We start from the raw sequence: 21,004 nt of genomic DNA, 5'->3' as shown, positions 1-21,004 counted from the left end.
CCTGCTCTGGGCCTGGAATGCTGATGTGAAGTCTGGAGGTACCACAGCCAACACAAGACCATGAGGTGGCAGGCACAGGAGTAGCAGCCAACATCCAGGACATAAGTAGGGGGTGGAAATGGCCTGGACCCATCTCTGTGCACCAACCAAATCCACATGTGTGCCCCTCTCCAAGATTAGAATTGGGAGCTGGGGTCAAAGAGGAACCTTATTTGTAAAGTTTAAATTTTTAGAGAGGATTTTAAAATGAGGTATTTCTTAGGGTAGTTAGAAAATAACTCTCTCTTGAAAGCAACAATGTAAGAATTATACCATCTTGGGAAACATAAGGAGCAGCTGGAAGAATGTCACAAGGAAGTTGTCCAACAGGATCTAGCCCCTGCCCAGCCCTGGTAACTGCCCTCCTGCTTATTCCCTTGTAAGTGTGTTTTCACACTCATCTTTATTCATTCACTTAACAACTGGAATTACACTGTATATACCATTTTGCAACATACTTTCCCCCCACCTAATTAGAATGGGGACATTTCCTCATGAGGTGGGTTCCAACTTTTTGTCATTAAAAAACAGCCCGGGCGGCACCTGTGGCTCAAGTAGTAGGGCGCCGGCCCCATATACCGGAGGTGGTGGGTTTGAACCTGGTCCTGGCAAAATTGCAACAACAACAAAAATAGCCGGGCATTGTGGCGGGTACCTGTAGTCCCAGCTACTAGGGAGGCTTGCCCAAGCCCAGGAGTTGGAGGTTGTTGTGAGCTGTGACGTCACAGTACTCTACCGAGGTGATAAAGTGAGACTCTGTCTCTAATAAAAAAAACAAAAAGAAACAAACAAAAAAACAGCCCTAAAGGCTCAGTGCCTTTAGCTTGGTGGTTGGGGCGCTGGCCACATATACCAAGGCAGGCGGGTTTGAATCCGGCCCAGGCCTGCTAAACAACAATGACAACTGCAACAAAAAATAGCCAGGTGTTGTAAGTAGGTACCTGTAGTACCAGCTACTTGGGAGGCTGAGGCAAGAGAATCGCTTAAGCCCAAGAGTTGGGAGGTTGCTGTGAGCTGTGACACCACAGCACTCCATCAAGGGTGACATAGTGACACTGTCTCAGAAACAAAACAAAACATAAAAACAGCCCTATAGGGCTGGGCATGGTGGCTCACACCTGTAATCCTAGCACTCTGGGAGACTGAGGCAGGTGGATTGCCTGAGCTCACAGGTTCAAGACCAGCCTGAGCAAGAGCGAGACTGCTCTGACCATGAGAACACTTCCCCAGCCCTACCCTGCTGAGTGGGAAAGGCAGAGATCTGCAGCCCAGTCATAGTCTGCCCTGGCACATAGGCCCTGCCTGGCCTGCCTGCTATGTGAATCAGTTCCAGGCATCCGAGCACCCTGGCCTACTCCTGCCCCTCATAACTGAACAGCATTCCACCATGGCCACCCCCTCCTCCATAATCTCCCCCTAGACTCCTTCATCTCTTCCCTGTTTGGCCCTCTGTCCACACCTACATACTCAGACCCAGTCTGGCCCCCTATCTACTGTAAATGTCCCAAGTGAGAAGCAAAGCTGCTAAAATGATCTCACAAACCCACAGGCTCATGGTAGTGAAGGCTTCCTTGCCATAGGCCCTGTGCACAAGTGGACACTTAGCACAGCACCCAGAATGCAGCCCTGGGAGATGCCCTAGGGGATGTAGGAAGGTCTGAACTGACTCCCCTGATGCGGAGCCTTGGGATTTTGAAATGCATGGTGCCAAGGACAGTGGACTAAGAGTTGGTGAAATCAGTCATTAGGGCCTTTAAATGAGGTGGCAAGTTACCTCCAAGACCCCTTTTAGTGCTATGATGCTAACATATTACAGGGTGGTAGACTCTCAATCTGGGGGACAGATGGGAAGCTGAGAATCTCCCCTCTGGCCACTTAGACTTCCCAGGAGTAGAAATTATAAGCTCTTGAGAGATGTGATGTGATTGGGGACCAAAAGAATCCATGCTCAAGTGGAGGGGAGGAGCATCTAGCAGTTGCAGGGTCCCTGCACTCACCGCTGCAGCACGGCATCGGAGCCGATGGTCCGGTCCTCCAGCGAGCGGAAGGCTGGCAGCTGCACCACAAACACGTTGCCGCTCTCGGTGCCCAAGTAGAGCAGCTCTCGGGAGGAGTGTGGCAGGACCACAGTGATCTGCGTGGCACTGGGGACAGCCCTACAATGGGAATGGCTTCTCGTGAACTGGCTGCTGCCCAGGCAAGGGTATCCATGTGGAATCCCCTCAAATCCTGGCTGCCCTCAACAGGCCCAGGGAAGGCCCTGCCAAGGGAAACAGGCCTTATAAAGTCCTTTAGCAGGGTTAACACCATCTCACACAGGACAGACATAGGATGCTTTCTGCTAAGGAGACAGCTGACTGAGGCGAGTGGATTGCCTGAGCTCATGGGTTTGAGAGCAGCCTGAGCAAAAGCGAGACCCCGTCTCTAAAAATAGCCAGACATTGATTGTGGCAGATGCCTATAGTCCCAGCTACTGGGGAGGCTGAAGCAAGAGGATCTCTTGAGCCCAAGAGTTTGAAGTTGCTGTGAGCTATGATGCCACAGTACTCTACTGAGGGTGACAAAGTCAGACTGTCTCAAAAAATAAAAACAAAAACACCAAACTGGCAGAGTGGCTGGGTTAGGAGACAGGAAGAATACCTGGGACCCCCAGTGTGACATGGTGTGAAGATGCGGAGGCAGCCCACAGCCCTGCCCGCTGTCCCCAGAAACCTGTGCTACAGAAGCACTGGCCCTCGGGGTGAGCTCTCGGGGGGTTGAGAGCGTGAGTCAGGCTGGGCTGGGAGAGGAAGTCCTTACCCAGGGGGACCACGCAGTGTGAAGCTCTCATCTTCCTGCAGCTCTGACACCCCAGACTTGACCTTCAGGCTCCACAGGTGCAGACTGTTGTCATCTAGCAGAGTTACCAACTGGCACTAGACAGGGACAGGGGACAGGAGCATGCTGTTTTGTTAACCAGGGAAAGCCAGCATTCATGAAGCCTTTACCCTGGGCTGATGCAGCCCAGTTGCTCCACGGACCAAAAGACCTCTGGCTATTCTCAGGGTGGCCCATGAACCTCCCACTGAGGAAAAGGAGGTGGTCCTAGGCATTCCCATTAGTGCCACCCCCAGAGCTACCAAATGCCAGCCTCTCCACACCAGTCCTGCTGGTGGGAAGTGAGGGTGGAAAGGGCACAGAGGAGAGTCCCTGGCCCTTCTGGCATCTTCCCCAGCCTAGGTCCCTCACCTGGCCAGGCAGGAAGTGGATCTGTGTTACAGCGTTGTTCTCCTGGTGTAGTCCCATGAACTCTACCCCCGGGGCTCCGTAGCTAGGAACAGGCTCAGGAAAAGCTGTGGAGGCTGGACACGGTCCCTTACCCACCTTGAGTGCCAGGCCCTCCGTTTATGTGGAGAGGAGTACAAGCAGGGGGCCTGCCTTTCCCCCAGAGCAGGACCCATGTCCAGGGGCCTGAAGTGGGGAGGGGACAGAAGCGGCCCTGGCCTAGGGCATGTGGCCAATGACCTGACCTGACCCCCAGGGTAATTCAGCCAGGCAGGTGGGAGCAGCTCTGTAAAGGGTGAAGCCCTCTCTTGGCAAATGTTAGGCTGCCTCAGCTCCACCCCCAACCTGAGCTGCAACAGACCCTTCGGCTATCATTTGGTGGCACCATAGTCCCACCCCCAGCAGTCTTTGCACCAGGGATCTTGAAGGATCTGGCCATGGCCTGGCAATGATTAACCAGCTGAGGAAAGGTTGAGATGCCAGCACAGGCCACTGGCCGCCTGTGTGTATACCTGCTGGCCTTTTCCACATGAGGCGGCAGACAGGAGTAGGAAGGGGTTAGGGCTTTGCGGGAGAGGTGCCAGCTGAGCTATCTCAGGTGGTCCCCCATCTCCCAACTCCCTAATGCCCTCCTCTTGGGGATAGCGTCACCTGGGGCCCCGAGTCAGGCCAGATGGAATGCTTTAAAGGAGGATCCAGGCTTGGTGCCTGTAGCACAGTGGTTACGGCACCAGCCACATGCACCGAAGTTGGTGGGTTTGAACCCAGCCCCGGCCAGCTGAACAACAATGACAATTGCAACAAAAATAGCCAGGCATTGTGGTGGGCACCTGTAGTCCCAGCTACTTGAATGTCTGAGGCAAGAGAATTGCTTGAGCTCAAGACTTTGAGGTTGCTGTGAACTGTGATGCCACCGCACCATACCAAGGGCAACATACTGAGACTCCGTCTCAAAAAAAAAAAAAAAGGAGAACCCATTAGGACAGAGCCCAGCCTCAGGCCAGGAAAGGAACACTGCTGGCAAACAGGTGTGTGTACTATTGTCTGGTGGGTGTGGATGGAACCTGGAAGAACAGCTGCCTGAGCGCTGTCTTCCCCACCCAAGACCACCCCACCTCTGCTATAGAGAGCCCTGGGGCCAGTCTACTTCTGACTCATATAGAGGAAAAAAATAAAATGTTCTTGGCTCATCACCTGTCTCCATTCATTGTATTTGGGGCTGACTCCTGAGAGGATGCTAGAATACCCCCAGGGACAAGAGCGGTCACCTGACCTGGTGCCATAGCTCAGGTCTGTAATTCCAGCACTGTGGGAGGCTGAGGAAGGAGAATTGTTTGAGCTCAGGAGTTCGAGACTTGCCTGAGTGAGAGTGAGACCCCGACTCATAAAACTAAAAAACCCAGCTGGGCACCATGGTGGGCATCTGTAATCCCAGTGGCTTCCAGAGGGTGAGGCAGCAGGATGCCCACAGCCCGAGTATGAGGTTGCAGTGAGTTATGACACCACTGCACTCTGCTCAAGGCATAGGATGGGACTCTGTCTCAACAACAACAACAAAAGCAAGGAAATAAAAAGAAAAAAAATTTTTAAAGCAAGAAAATAAAAAATGACAGCAAAAAAAAAAAAGAGGGGTCACTGGTAGCCAAAGAAGGCAGGGCACAGAAAGGCCCAGGCCTCCCCAGAGGGGACATGCCCACCTGTCTTTGAGGAAATCCTGCCAAGAGCCCCAATGTAGAAGTCTGGGTAGGGGCAGGGAGCAGCCTCCAGGCTAATAGCCCACTACCAGCCACTAGTGAGCACCAGCTGAGACTCGGGTGGCAGTTCTTCCTCTTTGGGACTCCTTGCGCAGCCCCCCAAAAATAGGTCTGAGATGCCACAACCTGCTGGGCAGAAAAGACCCTGTGGCCAAGCCTGTCTCCTCAGGGAATACCACACTACCACATGGTGTCCCTACTATTGCCTCAGCCCTACCCTGTACAATCCGTGAAACCTCCAGCAGTAGGTAAGAAAAGGAACCCCAAAGAGAGGAGATGGCTTGAATGTCCCTAAAAGGACACAGGACACAAAATAAACCAGCACCTCTTGGTCAGTTTCAACACCAACCCCAATATAAGTAGCTGACTGGGCTTAGTTCTGGGGTCCCACCAACTTCTCTAGCCCACCCCTCTTCAGAAGGGAGTAAGTTTCAAAGCTGCAAATGGAAATCCAAGTCCCAATCTTATTCCAACAGCGGGCAGGGAGGAAAGACATGTGCCTCCCTGAATATCATGTGTCCCAAGGCCCTTGTGTTCCCTCCAGGGGGACAAAAGGATACAGCTTGATGGCTCCAGAGCGGGTGCCGATGGCCAGGATGCGCAGGTAGGCACTGTAGCCAAGGGCACTGGGCTGGTGTGGAAAGCCATGCTCCACCGTCTGCAATGATAGGCACATGGGAAGCGCCTGAGGATGTGTCCTCTCCGCAACCATGGCTGGCTCTTCCCAGACACTGAATGTTGTAGGCAAGCCCAGACTTATGCAAACCCCATCCTTAGTCCATTTCTGACCCTTGCCTTGGCCAAGTGGCCATCCCTGATGGCTCATCCTCCCTGACACCAGGCCAGACACCTGGTGCTCCCCAGGAACTCTGCCTTGGTGACTCCACCTTATGTACCTTGGGGGATTGGCCCAGCCTCCCGAAGCAGGTGGGAGCAGGGTGCGCAGTGGAGACATCGGTCCCTCAGGAAGCCTGACTGGCCCACAGCACTGGGCCCATTCCAGCCTGCCCTACAGTGGCCCTGCCTGATTCTGGGCTATCCCAGGGTCCCCTCAGCCACAGTGGGCTGTCTCACATGCCCTTGTCCTACTGAGTTCTCTATAACCATCTTTCCAGGGAGAAAATATCGGGAGTGCTTTTGCCTATTGCTTATTTAAGAAGTAATAATACATATGCCCATTGCTTATTAAAGAAGTAATAATACATATTGTAGAAAACTTGGGATGTATTAAGGAGTTTAAGAAAGAACAAAAATTACTCAGACTCCCAAACCCAGAAATAATCCTGCTAATGGCATGGGGTATGTCTGTTGAACTTTTCCTGTGCTCATGAATGTTTGGGTGTATGTTTAAATTTTACATTTTAAATCAGGTTGCGTGGATGTACATACACCTGCTCTGGACAGGTATTGCTATACATGTTTTTCCACTTAAAGCCAGTTCAAGTTGTTAAAAACTCTTTTAGGGGTGTCCAACCTATGGTCCAGAGGCCGGAAGTGGATTATTTGAAGACTTTTCTGGTTATCTGTGGTGTCAGATATCAGAAAAAGAATGCAGGCTCAAACGGCTAAGGTGCCAGCCACATACATCTGAGCTGGCGGGTTCGAATCCAGCCTGTGCCCGCCAAACAACAATGATGGCTGCAACCAAAAAACAGCCGGGCATTGTGGTGGGTACCTGTAGTCCCAGCTACTTGGAAGGCGGAGACAGGAGACTTGCTATGAAAGCACTCTACCCAGGGCAACAGCTTAGGGCTCTGTCTCAAAAAGAAAAAAAGAATGCACAGCTCTTTTCTCTTGCTCATCAGCTTTTGTTAATATTTGTGTACTTAATGTATGGCCCTAGACAACTCTTCTTACAATGTGCAGCAGAGAAGAAAAAAGATTGCAGACACATGAAGCAACTTTTAAACAGCTGAAGAATATTACCTAAGGCAGTGGTTCTCAACCTTCCTAATGCCGTGGCCTTTTAATACAGTTCCTGTGGGTTGCGACCCACAAGTTGAGAACCACTGCCCGCCCCATTTGCACCAGCCTCCAGTATTAAAATTCACTTTTGGGGGCGGGGGGGATTGGATAGTTTTCTTTTTCCAAATATACAGTTGGGTGGACCTGTTCACCCACCTTCACCAGCACCTGGGGAATCTCCACCCTCGGTATTTCTGGTGTAAACTGCTTGAGCACAGTGCTCTGAAACCAGCTTGGTAAGTCCTTCACTAAGGACTCCTGTAGGGCAGCCCTGGCCAGGGAACCTTGGATCTTCAGTCTCTCAGAGACCACAGCTGGGCTTTTAAGCTTAGAGTCGGGAACTTCCTTACAGAGTTTGTCATATGTAGTTTTGTCAAACAAGGGTAGGTTTATTGAGCTTGTCCCAAACTTCACCTTTAAACCATTTCTTTTTGGCCTTGCCCTAGGATTTGTTCACTGGGTCTTTGTCTTTCCTGGCTGACTTTTTAGCTTTTTCCTTCTTCTTGACATTGTTGGGCAGCATCTCAAAGACTGGAGAGGAACTGTGACTACCACAGCCTCAGTAAGATGTCCTGAACATTTCTAGAGGTTTTGCAATGGCCAGTTGCATTGATGACCATTCTTGGACCTTTACCTTTGCCTATAATTCTTGAGTATTTCCCTGAGAAGTCCCAAGGATGGAGCAGCAGGTTAGAGATATATGAATGTAAGTAAACACTACAGATATAGAATGATAAACCTCTGGTTCTGTTCCTTAATCAGCTACCCCAAGCCAAGCTCCACCTCCCACTGCAGGGGACATGGACCTTGCAATGCAGGGTGCAAACACGGCAAACCAATGCCAACTAGTTGCTTCCAAGACTTTTTTTAACCACAGAGACTCTTCCCTATAGAAAAAGGTTATATCAGCGAGGCACCCTCATCAGGCCTGGGGCTCACCTTCCACATCAAAGCCCTGTCAGGCCTCAAAGCAGCAGAAAGAGACAAGTGACAGCTGGTGACAGCTGGCATGATAGCTTAGCAAACTCAGAGGCTGCCTGCCTCCCAACCAGCCTCATCCTTTTGGGGTCAGGCCAGGGAGGAAAGCACCAATGAGTGCCTATTTGGGGGATACCTGGGACTGAAGAGGTGAGGGTGTCAGGCCCAGCTCTTCGCCTGAAATGCAGCCTGCCCTACAAATGGCCATACCTGATAGGACAGCCCAGAAGACAGAAGGGACCCAGCAGGAGCCACCAGGCTAACCCAGGTCCCTGTTCAGCTATGTGAAAAATGCAGAGCCTGGAAAGGTCCTGGGTAGATGGCTGAGTGTCTGGAATGTAAACATTTCCCAGGAAAAGGAGCGCAGCGAACAGGACAGGGGCCCTGCTAGGCTTCAGCCAACCCCAGGTTGCTGGGGCCTCATGAAGTAAGTAGCCAGGGTCTAAGAGACAGTTCCTGAGACGTAACATTTTCCCATTACTACCATCAGCAGCGCAGGGGAAAAGCCTCTGGAATTTGGAGGACTAGGGCAGGAATGTCCTGCAGAAGCCCAACGGCTGGTAGCAGTCCCCACACCCTGTGTGGCCCAGCACATGTAGCTACCAAGCACTTGCAGCGTGGCTACTGCCACCAAGGAGCTAAATTTTAAATTTCATTTACTTTAAATTAACCTAAAGAATGGATGTTGTGTTCGGTTATTGGAAAAATTCAAACTATATTTGGAACAACTTGGGTTCTAAAAGAACAGGGCCTGGACTCAGGCAGACCAAGTTTCAAATTTCCTTTTCAACTGTAAGCCTTCCGAACTCCTAGATCAAATATTTCTGAAGATTTAAAGTCTGAACTGAGATGTGTGGTAGGTCAAAATATACCCAGATTTCAAAGACTCTGTGTCTAAAAATATGAATTGTAAAAAAACTCAGTAATTTACGTTAGCTATATGTCAAACAATATTTATTTTGGATATGTTATTAAAAGTAATTTCTTTCATTTTATAAGAATTTTATAATGTAACTTCTAGAAAATTTTATTTTATTTTATTTTTTTTTTTTTATTTTTTTTTGGCCGGGGCTGGGTTTGAACCCGCCACCTCCGGCATATGGGACCGGCGCCCTACCCGCTGAGCCACAGGTGCCGCCCTAGAAAATTTTAAATTAAGATATCAGGGCAACAGAGGTGGCAGGTTCAAACCCAGCCCTGGCCAAAAACTGCAAAAAAAAATAATAATAATAATAAATATCAGGGCTGAGTGCAATGACTCATGCCTGGAATCCTGGCACTCTGGGAGGCTGAAGTGGGAAACTCCCTTGAGCTCAGAAGTTTGAGACCAGTCTGAGCAAGAACAAGACCCCATCTCGACTAAAAATAGAAAAAATTAGCCAGGCACTGTGGCAGGCATCTGTAGTCCCAGCTACTTGGGAGGCTGTGGCAGGAAGATTGCTTGAGCCCAGGAGTTTGAAGTTACTGTGAGGTAGGCTGACACTGACACCTTACCCTGGGCAACAGCATGAGACTGTATCTCAAAAAAAAAAAAAGACTTAAAATATCCTGATATTCCTATTGGCCTAGATGATTCTGCCTCAGGGCATCAGCAGAGCATTGAGCAGAAGAGAAAACAGTCTGTAAGTTAGGCTCTCAGCCCCCCAAGTTCTGGTGACACTTCACCAGAGCCACTTCTGGGAGGGTCCATAGTTGCTCCCTAACTCAGAGCAAGACAACAAGGTTAGTCCCATTCTTCAATCACTCACCCTCCTCATGTCCTTCAGGGTCTTTTTTCTTGTTTTTTTTTGCAGTTTTTGGCTGGGGCTGGGTTTGAACCCGCCACCTCCCTACTCCTTTGAGCCATAGGCACCGCCCCAGGATCTCTTTTCTTTCTTTCTTTCTTTCTTTCTTTTTTTGAGACAAGAGTCTCACATTGTTACCCTTGGTACAGTGCCGTGGCGTCATAGCTCACAGCAACCTCAAATTCTTGGGCTCAAGCAATTCTCTTGCCTCAGCCTCCCAAGTAGCTGGGAATAAGGCGCCTGCTACAACACCTGGCTATTTTTTAGACATGGGGTCTCACTCTTGCTCAGGCTGATCTTGAGCCCATGAGCTCAGGCAATCCACCCACCTTGGCCTTCCAGAGAGCCAGGATTACAGGCGTGAGCCACAGCGCCTGGCCATCCTTCAGGGTCTTGAGGACGCTCTGGCCACCCCTCCCTCCCATCGCCACCTTCTTTTCAGGAGACCATTTAGAAAAGGTCTGAGTCAGACCCACTATGCTTCTAACTCCTTCCTGCCACTGACAGGTATCTGGTCTTGGGGGCAAGCTGCCTTGCCTGTGAGCTTTATTTCCCACCCAATACACAGGATGATGCCACCACTGTGACAGCAGGGCTGTCCAGGACAACCCCAAGTGGCCACCTGACATGTAGCACACACAGGCCTTGTCCCATGAGGCCCTGCTTCCTTCTGAGGTTCCTCGTCCTTCCAAGCATCCCATAGGCATCTTCTCCAGGTGGACAACTCTGGAACCAAGGCTCCCTCAGGAACAAAATGAGGACAGTGCACTTCACAGTGACAAAACCCGGACAGAGCCCAAGAGAGTGGCTTCAAATGTAAATAGCATGGTTCCCGGGGATTCCCCAGGCCCAGAGGAGGTGGCACTGCTCAATGTGCAAATAAGACCCATGAGCCCAAGTGGGGCAATTCTAAGAGGGATTGGGGATAGGCAGAGAGGCACGGGGACCTGGTCAGTCAAGAGAGGCCTGAGGTGGTCTTGCCAGGAACAGGAAAGGGAGGAATGTGGATTTGGGGGAAGGACGATAAGCAGATGCTAGAAGGGACAGGGTTAGTTAGATACCGAGGGCCCAGCATCCTGGGAGCCCAGGACAGGGAAGAATGAGAGCTCCATAAGGCACTTCTGGCTGTGCCCAGTCACCTCCCACTTTGGTGCCCTTCCCACACCCTTGCCATCCCGACTCCTGGCAGCCTTTTGAGAATTGGTTGTCCCACTGTGTGCAAGGTCCACAGGGGTAGTGATACTCTTTACGTGTGTTTAGGGTTTAGGAATGGTTCCAGGTCCCTGGAAGAGGGAGTGTACATGGCTTCCCTTAAGGGAGGCTCCCACCTGGGCATGGGACGTGGGCTCAAAGGCTCCTAGCAACCCTGGATCATCCCTCTACTCAGGGCAAAGAGTGCGCTGGGGACCCAGCTTGGGGCAGCAGACACAGCCCCTTTGTGGACAGAATTCCCAGACCAGCCCTCCCAGCCATTCTAATTCCCAGCTATTTCCAGCTCAAGTTCAAGCTAAGCGGTTGACTAAAGCCTGGCAGCCATTAGGGCCTCCTGAGCACAGCAGCCAGCCCACCCAGCCCCGCCTCCATCTTGCTACCTGGCTCAGGTGACCTCTGCCAAGAGAAGAAAGAACAATGAACTCTTTTGACAGAGCTGGGAAGGGAAAGCAAAGATTTGTAGGAGCCGCCAAACTGCAACATTAGCCTGGAGAGGGATAGAAAGCCCATCTGTCCCACTCTGGCTCCAGGATGTCTTTCAGGTCCCAGAAGGGAAGAAGGGAAGAGAGTAGCAGGGGATGTTTATCAGAGACAGTGGGGGCCCTTCAGCCTGCCAGCAGCCAGGGAAGACTCCCCCGCCACAAGAGTAAGGACCTGAGGAGTCCTTGGTACCTGTCGGGGGTGAAAGGGAGGAAATGCTGGGGACTACAGTCCCTGGAGGCTGCCCAGGGCCACAGGGGGCACACCTGCCTGGCTGGCTGGGCAGCTCAGCCCGATACTGGGTGTGACAGATTCCTAGTGGTGGCAGCAACCTGGGCCTCCCTGCGTGGCTGTCACCCGACACTGGGGCCCAACTGTGTAAAAACCAAGACAAAACAACCTGACCATTGGCACGGGCAGCCAGTTGGAACACACTGTTTGTTTAGGACTTGGGGGCACAGGGAGGATGGGCATGGGCAGGAACGACCCAGGCAGGTGTGCCTGCAGAGCCCAGGCAGGCCTGCTCACCCTTATGGGCGTGGCTGCCTGGGTTTCACCAGAGCAGTTTGCAGGCTACCAGCAGCTGGCAAGAGAGAGGTTTTACTTTGACATCAAGGTTACATTCTCCTCCCGAGTTACTACTTCCCTACTGAGGTCCTGTGGTCCCTCACTTGGTCGTTGGTGGCCTTGCCCTCACTTTGCTGGCTGACTTGTCTCTCCAAGTCCTCCCCTACAGGCTTGAGGACCCAAAACATATTAACAGCTATTTCAGAGTTGAAAATACTGAGGCTCAGAGGGGTGCAGCTACCACCCCAGGGCTGCCCAGCCAGCTGGTAGGTGGAACTGGGATGTCCTTATCCCTAGTTAGTGCCTTCTAGGATATGATCAGGCTGTGACAGGCCCTAGGGCCTCAGTTTCCTCCCTTGCGAATGGGAATATTCAGCTGAGTCCCTGCGAGGATGAGGTGATGGCAAGATATACCCTGACCTGTGCCCAGCACAACTTAAAGCAATTAAGTCCCTGATGGAGGGGCTGCTATACTGGGACTCAGGACACACCACCCCAAAATATGACTGTGGGAGACCACAATATGCCACCCCAAAATGTACTTCTCTAGCATATCTTGAGCTGATTATTCTGAGAAAGTGCAAAGACAGGAGTAGCTCTGAAAAGCCACCCTTTTTGTAAAATAAGTTTACATCTATAAAGGAAATCTACTTTAGTAAAACACAGGTCATCCAATAGACTTGGGACCAGAGTGTTTTGTATTTCAAAATTTACTGCATGTCGGCTCTGCGCCTGTAGTACAGTGGTTATGGCGCCAGCCCTGGCCAGCTAAACAACTGCAACAACAAAGAAAATAGCCAGGTGTTGTGGCGAGAGCCTGTAGTCCCAGCTACTTGGGAGGCTGAGACGAGAGAATCGCTTAAGCCCAAGAGTTTGAGGTCGCTGTGAGCTGTGACGCCACAGCACTCTACCGAGGGTGTCATAGTAAGACTCTGTCCCCCGCCCCCCCAAAAATTTACTGCATGCTAAAATTTCAGCATTATACTCGCAAATGAGCATCTTAAATCCAGAACGTTCCAACAAGCATTTCCTTTGGGGCTCAAAAAGCACTGGATTTTGGAGCATTTCAGATGTCAGATTTAGTAAGAGAATTGCTCTAAAACAACTTTTTTTTTTTTAATTATTTAGTTTTTATTTCATTTTTTTTTTTTTTTTTTTTTGTAGAGGCAGAGTCTCACTGTACCACCCTCGGGTAGAGTGCCGTGGCGTCACATGGCTCACAGCAACCTCCAGCTCTTGGGCTTACGCGATTCTCTTGCCTCAGCCTCCCGAGCAGCTGGGACTACAGGCACCCGCCACAACGCCCGGCTATTTTTTTTTGTTGTTGTTATTGTTGCAGTTTGGCCGGGGCTGGGTTTGAACCCGCCACCCTCGGTATATGGGGCCGGCACCCTACTCACTGAGCCACAGGCGCCGCCCTAGTTTTTATTTCATAATCATAAACTTAACTCTGCAATCCAGCTAGACATGGAGAGGATTAAGGAAAATATGCAACCCAAAGAACTGCAGTGAGAGCACAGAGATCACAGGATATTGCGAGCAAACGGGGTAGAGGGGTGCTCTCCTGAGCTACAGAAGGAATGGTTTGGTGGTTGAAACATGAAGTCAAATTTATTACAGCTGTCCACAGTCAGTAATGGCGACTAAAACAACTTTTATTACCATCTTTGCACGAGACAACTTTCATTCACCTACATGTCTTTCCCTATCCCCCAAAACCCAGCCGCTGTCCCCCCAGGCCCTATTCTTGTCTGCAGCTCAGGGTGCTATATAGCAGTCCCCAAGACTCCCAGCAGGCACCTGAAATCATGGATCGACTAAGCCCTATATGCCACGGTTTTTCCTCTACATTTCTACCTATGATAAAGTTTAATTTATAAATGAGGCACAGTATGAGACCTACAGTAATAAAGTATTACAGAACAATTATAATACACTATAATAAAAGTTATGTGAATGTAGCCCCTCTCTCAAAATATCCTGTTTCATAGGTTGAGCATCCCTAACCTGAAAATCCAAAATCTAAAATGCTCAAACTAGAGAGTTTTTGAAAGCAGACATGACACTCAAAGGAAATGCTCATTGGCACATTTTGGATTAAAGATGTTCAACCGGTAAGTGTAATGCAAATACTCCAAAATTAAAAAAAAAACCTGAAATCTGAAATACTTCTGGTCCCAAGAATTTCAGATAAGGGATGTGTGACCTGTACTGTGTTCACCTGCCTTTGGATTTTGGCTATCTGAACCCATGAAAAGTGAAATTGGGGTAAGAGGCACTGCTGTATAAGCTGTAATCATCTGACCCTTCATGCCTCATATTTTGTGGATGGTTTCCCTCCTGTTAACCTGCCTTATGTCAATTTATTTTATTTTCTATTTTTGAGACAGTCTCACTGTGTTCCCCGGGATAGAGAGCTGTGGAGTTACAGCTCACAGCAACCTCCAACTCTTGGGCTTAGGTGATTCTCTTGCCTCGGCCTCCCGAGGCACCCGCCACAGCGCCCGGCTATTTTTGGTGGTGTTGTTGCAGTTGTCCCTGTTTACCTGGCCCGGGCTGGGTTCGAACCCACCAGCCTGGGGGTATGTGACCGGCACCCTACCCACTAAGCAATGGGTGTGGCTGCCTTACATCAATGTAATTCATAGCCCAACCAAGGAACCTAGAAGGCTGGAGGGACGCCAGTTTTACAGATGAGGAAAATGAATAGCAGAGAGGCTATGTTATACATCCATGGTCACACAGCTAGCTCCTAGACCCAGGTCATCCAGCTCCAGAATCCCTGCTCCTGACCCCTGCACTGCCAACTGGAGCTGCCTCTCAGCTGCCCTCCAGAGTCAGAGAATCTGTTCAAGGATAGTGCTCCACTGGCTTTTCAGGACAATTGGGAGAGATGACCAGAGTCATCACTGTGAACACTCTCCAGGGGACTGACCCTCACCTAAACCAGCAGCTCATACCAACTCAGTGGGGTAGCTTTGTTCATGATCTCTACTTCAGATGAGTGACCTGTCTAAGGCAGGCAGTGGTCAGGGGCTGACTCAGTACTACCAGCCTCCTACTAGCCATCGGGCACACTACCTCCCCATAATGGGAAGTCATTGTTGCTATTCTGTCCAAGTCAAAACAATCAAAACTTTCACTTTCCCTCAAACCTGCTTCTTGCCCCTCCTGGCCTGGGCTCCCACCTGCTAGTGCCTGGGACCACTACCCATCCATGACAGAGACACCATGGTCCTCCTGGATGCCCACCTCCCTCCTCTGTTCCCACTCTCTTCACTGCCGCTTCCCCAATTGCTGAGCTTACCCACTTCACTCAGTGAGTAAAAGCACCCCCAGCTCTATCTTCCCTAAATTGTAAAGGGGACCACTCCTGTGCTACTCAAAACCCACCAGGGCCATGGACCCCAGACTTCCAGGTTCCAGACCACAGTCCCATGCAGGGCCCTAACCCTCCAGGACCTGGCCTCATCCTCCAGTCCCACCCTTCCAGCTCCACTGTACCCTTCAAGCCTGGATGAGACTATGTATGTCTCCCTAACCCCTTCCCCCACTGTCTGTTTTCATCTCTCTACTCTCAAGACTTGGAATTTGAGGCCATCAGCCCAGTCCCTCCCCAGACTATAAAAGTGGAGGAGGGCAAAGGTCTTATCAGTGAGATTCTCCCAACCCAGGCCTGGGGCTATATAGATAGCAGGTGCTCCCAGAATGTTTCTTGCATTTGAATGGAAGAAGGAAGGCAGACCAGTGGAGGAATTCCAGGAACCTCCCCCTCCTTCTCTTGGAGGAGGGCAGCCAAGCTTGGGTACCACCAGTAAAGGGTTGGGAATGGAGAAAGGATTTCTCTGCCCGGGCCCCACCCCAGCCTCACCCAGCTGCACAGACAGAACTCAGGGGTGGGGGTTCTTCCTTTGCTGAGCCTGTCTGTCCAGTTTCTGCCACCTGCCACCTTCTGAGAGTGAGAGATTGGAGGTAATAGGGGGTCACCCAGGCTTCCCCAGTGGACATTGAAGTTTTGAGACCCACGGGCTGCTCCTTCTGGAGCAAGGGCAGCAGGCCCCAGGTGTCCCAAGATCCACCATTCTCTCTTTTTTTTTTTTTTTTAAAGAGACAGAGTCATGGCATCATAGCTCACAGCAACCTCCAACTCCTGGGCTTAGGCGATTCTCTTGCCTCAGCCTCCAGAGTAGCTGGGACTACAGGCACCTGCTACAATGCCCGGCTATTTTTTGTTACAATTTAGCTGGGTCCGGGTTTGAACCCGCCACCCTTGGTATATGGGGCCAGTGCCCTACCCACTGAGCCACGGGCGCTGCCCCATGAGATCCCTCATTCTCAATACCTGCACATCTATTTCTCAAGGCCCCAAAGCAAGCTAGAAAGTATACACTGGGAAAGCTCTAATATGTCTCTGGTGTGGGTGATAGATACATGGTCACTCAGCTTCTATGTGAAGTTGGATTAGAACCTGGGCAAGTTGACTTCCGTACTCCTCAAATCAATATCAACAAAAAAACTAAACAGAATTCTTCATTTTGTGCAAGGAGACACTCCTATCCAAACTGGTCTAAAATCCTCTGGTTCCTTTTGGGGGCAGGGCAGCCCAAACCAATGCCCCCTGGTGTAAATTACATTTCCACCCCTCAGCATGCCCAGGGAGCAGTCTAGGAGAAGCATCCTGGGGTCCCACTTCCTGGCAGAGATCAAAGCACAGGAGAGAAGGCTAATTAACCCTAAAGGCTCTGGATTGCTTGCTGGCCAAGGAGCTAATGAGCCACTTCCTATCTTCAGGCCTGCACTGACCTCCTCTGGCCCTAGCCCCTTTGAGGAAGCCCTATGGGGCTTCTGGGGCCTTAAGAGCAGATTTGGGATTGGGACAATCTCCTGGGCGCCTCTTCCCACTCACCCAGGCCTAGAGCCTACACGCGGGAATCCGTGTTCAGCCTGCAGGGAGGCTGAGTTTTCCTTTAGGGACAATTCGAAAAGGGAGAGGCAGGCACAGTCTGCCCCCATGGGACCTGGAACATTATTTTTACCTCAGGAGTTCAACATCCTTAAGCCTCCTTGACAACTCTGTTGGGAGGTAGGCAGGACAGATCATTTTATCCCCATTTTCCAGGTGGGAAAACTGAGGCTCAGTGAGGTGTAGTGACTTACAGAGGTCACACAGCCACTGAGAGATTTGGGACAAAGAGTCCCAACTTGTGGGCATCCTACTACCTTTTCTAGAACAGCCCTTTAACCAGACCCCATGTCCAAAGTCAGAGTCCTGAGAGGTGTTTCAGGCAGTGCCAAGTCCATACTGCACCTTAATCCAAAAGACAGAAACCTGACACTCCCCAGCCCCAACTGTGCTGCCTGGCCCCAGCTTCTGGGGTCATCCTTCCTGCTTTCTCTTACTCACCTTGTTAAACTGGAACAGGTCCCGCTTGAGCCTCTCCCGGGCAAGGTCATGCCCCGGTCTCAGGAACCGCCTCATCTTGCTTAGCTCGTACCCCCCACTGGGGACCTAGAGAAAGGGGGGTGGGGAGACATTAAGCACCGGGCACAGGCAAACACATGGCCCTGCCCCAAGGCCAAGCTGGCAGCAGCCAGTTAGGGGTCAGGCTGAGCCCAGGCAGCATAGAGCCTCTCTTCCCCAAGCCTAGCAGGCTGGGCCAGGCCAGTGTCACAGTGACCACTCAACATACCCTTGGCTTCCCCACGCTCAAGATAAACCTCTCTACCCCTCTACCCAGGGGAGGAAGCCATTTAGCCTGGCTTTATAGAAACAAGGAGCGCCTGCAGGCCCCGAGGTTAATTGGCTTAATTATTAACTAGTTTTCTGAAAAACTGTAAAACTCCCAGTTAAACAGAAAGGGAAACTTCTCAAGCTTCCACTCTCCAAAGCTAGGTGGAAGGTGGAAACACAAAGGCTACTCCCAGATCAGAGCTCTCTTAGGAGAGAGGCCTGGGGCAACTCTAGGCCAGAGGCAAGGGGGAAGATTCTTTCCTCTAACTTCAGAGAAGGTTGTCTAGGGGCTGGCTCCCTGTTCAGTCTCTGACACTAGGCAAAGGACACTTAGCCAGGAGCGACTGGGGTCTCAGCAGTAGCCTTAGCCCCAGGACTCCCCAGGGGGCCCCACCCATCCGGTCCCTTTGCCCATTGCCCCAAATGGAGAATAATCAGAAGAAATCTGCTCCCAATAAAGAAACAGGCTCAAGGCCCAAACTCCCTGCCCACCAAAGAACCATTCCCAGCTCAAGGGGACGCTATTTCTGGATTATCTTGGGGGAAGGATCATTTCCAGCCTCTGGCTTCCAATAGCTCAGAATCCAGCTGACCACAGGACACCAAGGCCAGTCCTTGGGAAACACAAGGTCTCAGGGTATACCCCATGGATGACTGCATTCATTCCCTATAAGGGAAGGAAGGAAGTGACCCTGTCTCTACCCTGGAGATGCTTACTCTAGGGGGAGAAGAGACACCTGCCCAAAGTAGGAAGGGCAGAGCCTATCCTATGGGGTATTTCAGATGAGATCTGAAGGATGCCCAGAAAATGGGATCTTCCTGGGAGGTGGCAACATTAACTGTCCAGCCAGGACTATGCATGAGAAAGGCCCCTGTGTGATCAACACAGAGTTAGGGAGGTCTTCTGGTAGAGTAGCCCAGGGCTTGCTATGCTGGGAGGGATCACCCCACTCTGTCTTCAGAAAGGATCTGCAGGGTGGGTCAGTTACTTTCAAACCAAGCACCAGGAAGCAGCCCTCAGCACTGTCATTTTTCTGGGGTGACTAAAAAGGAGGGGAGGCATGGCAAGAGTAGGTTTGTACCTTCACATTTTGGGGAACCAGGTCAGAGGTGGGACTCCCATTTTGCTGGCAAGAGCAGGTACCCTGTGCAACTCCCAGTCGCCCCTCTATCAAGGGCCCAAGCCGGTTCAGGGAACAGGCACAAGCTGGGAAGACTGGAGTGGGGGTGGGGATTCTGGGATTGGAAGTGAAAACAGACTCCTTCCCTCCCAGAGCCAGAAGAGCAACAAGGCCTGGAGGAGGGCAGCAGCTCATAAATCACCAGCCAGACTCCTAGGGGGCTCACCCTGCCTGCCTGGTCTGAGGTCACTAGGTCACAAGTCAGAGGAAGCCACCAGGAGTGGCTCCGTGGAAGGCCACAGGGACCTGCAGACTCTAGGGAGGGGACAAGAGGGTACAGGCCATCCATGCCAAAGACCACACACCACACGGGCTCAAAAGCAACCAGCAGACAGACTCAGGGGTGGGAGGAGGTGCAGGTAAGGAGGGTGATGCAGAGAGGACCCCACTCTGTCTGGGGGTGAAGAACATTCAGCACCAGCCATACCCCTCCCCCACCCCCACCAGATGTCCCGTAGAGCCCTGGCTGGGCACAGGCATTATACCAGACCCTTCCTGTGTGGTTGTTACCATGCAATCTGTTGTAGAAAAAGCAAACAAACAATACAAAGAAGAAAATCTTCCCTAAATCCCAGCATCCAGATACCAGCAGTCAGTGCTGCTTACGTGTCCTGACTGCCTTCTTTCCTTTGCACTTGGTGTGAGTTTATGGATGTGGCACACTCACTTCCACATCTCCCAAACCCAGGAATATCCCCACTCAACAGGTGAGTAAAGGAAGACTACGGCAACTAAGCAACTTGTCCCAGGTCACCAAGTAGGAAAACTCGGAATTGACCCCCCATGTCTGGCTAACTCCCAATCTAAGGGCTTTGGGAGGCAGTAAAGGATGGATATTATAGGACAGAAGATGCCTAATGATACCCCTGCAGCTAAAAGGCAGGGACACTCACAGACACACATTCCCACATGCCGAGCATGCAGGGCCTGGGGCCTGCCCCTGCTTAAGGGGTGCTGGTGAGGTCTAAGAGTGGACCTGCTGCTCATCCCACATGGGTTAGAACCCCATGGGTGTGGGGTGATGGAACAGTGACCAAGGTGAGGTGGGGCCAGCATCTGCCTCTCACTCCAACCAACCTGACAGCCTAGGTTAAGGTATGAAAAAATGCTATCCCTTGGCTTGGTGCCCATAATACAGTGGTTACGGCGCCAGCCACATGCACCAAGGGTGGAGGGCCACCTAAACAACTGCAACCAAAAAATAGCTGGGCATTGTTGTGGGTGCCTGGAGTCCCAGCTACTTGAGAGGCTAAGGCAAGAGAATCGCTTAACCCCAAGAGTTTGAGGTTGCTGTGAGCTATGATGCCATAGCACGCTACCGAGGGCGACATAGTGAGACTCTGTCTCAAATTTAAAAAAAAAAAAAAGAAAAGAAAGAAAACACTACCCCTTCTTGAAGGGGGTGGGAAGACAGGTTTGGGCCTAGCTGTACTCACCTCCAGGTAGCCCCTCAGCTCCACTCACCCCAGACAAGCAGGTTCTAGAGAAGGAAGCCCAGCCCAAAGCTGTCTGCAGTGGAACTGACCCTGCCTGGAGGGAGGCAGACTATAAGTGAAAGAGCCCCAGGCCAGGGCCAACAGGCTAGGGGCTGCCACCAGAGCAAGGTTCCCCAAGCTGTGTGTAATGGGGAGTGGCACTCCCTCCCACACAGGCCCCTGGAGGAGCAGGTATGGCACCCAGCACAGAGCTGGGCAAGGGAGGAGGCACTTTCCCAGGATGGGGAGGCAGCAGGGACAGGGAGAGACACAGGACAACTGATAGAGATTGGGGCTGGAGAGAAAAGAAAGGAAGACATTAAGACCTTGTGACCAGGGTTTGGTGGCTGGAAGCCCTCAGTAGTGACCACTCCTTCATCAGGGCCTGTGCACTCACTGTTCCTTCTGCCTGAGACATTTTTCGTCCAGATATTGGCATGCTTCCCACTTGACCTACGTCCAAAGCTGTGACGTCCCCAGACATCCTCTCCCCCTTCCCTGCTTTGCTTTTCTCCTTAGCACCTGCCATGCTTGGACACAACCAAGAGTTTACTTATTAATCTCATCGGCTGCC

The 21,004-nt window shown here is 51.3% G+C and overlaps 1 protein-coding gene across 12 annotated transcripts in view; it reads right to left on the bottom strand.

Moving 5' to 3' along the window:
- The window catches only part of LLGL2 (LLGL scribble cell polarity complex component 2), a 42,244-nt gene that overhangs the window by 11,573 nt on the left and 9,667 nt on the right, over positions 1-21,004 (bottom strand). For 7 of the 12 annotated variants that reach the window (XR_008375575.1, XR_008375572.1, XR_008375570.1 and 4 more), the window contains 5 exons: positions 17,448-17,552; positions 5,618-5,715; positions 3,268-3,349; positions 2,839-2,954; positions 2,037-2,195 (listed from right to left, as the gene is read on the bottom strand). Coding sequence is in view for 3 of the 12 variants with exons in the window: in XM_053569527.1 (XP_053425502.1) it covers positions 2,037-2,195; positions 2,839-2,954; positions 3,268-3,349; positions 5,618-5,715; positions 17,448-17,522 (530 nt within the window). In the remaining 9 variants the exon portion in view is untranslated. Of the gene's footprint in view, positions 1-2,036; positions 2,196-2,838; positions 2,955-3,267; positions 3,350-5,617; positions 5,716-17,447; positions 17,553-17,733; positions 17,844-21,004 lie in introns of those variants that run through there. The other 5 variants (XR_008375576.1, XR_008375578.1, XR_008375571.1 and 2 more) reach the window with 3 other exon arrangements.

Source organism: Nycticebus coucang, chromosome 18, assembly GCF_027406575.1.
Source record: "Nycticebus coucang isolate mNycCou1 chromosome 18, mNycCou1.pri, whole genome shotgun sequence".
Lineage (NCBI taxonomy): Eukaryota > Metazoa > Chordata > Mammalia > Primates > Lorisidae > Nycticebus > Nycticebus coucang.
Note: the sequence above shows the minus strand (reverse complement) of the source record. Positions and strands in the feature narration are given on the sequence as shown.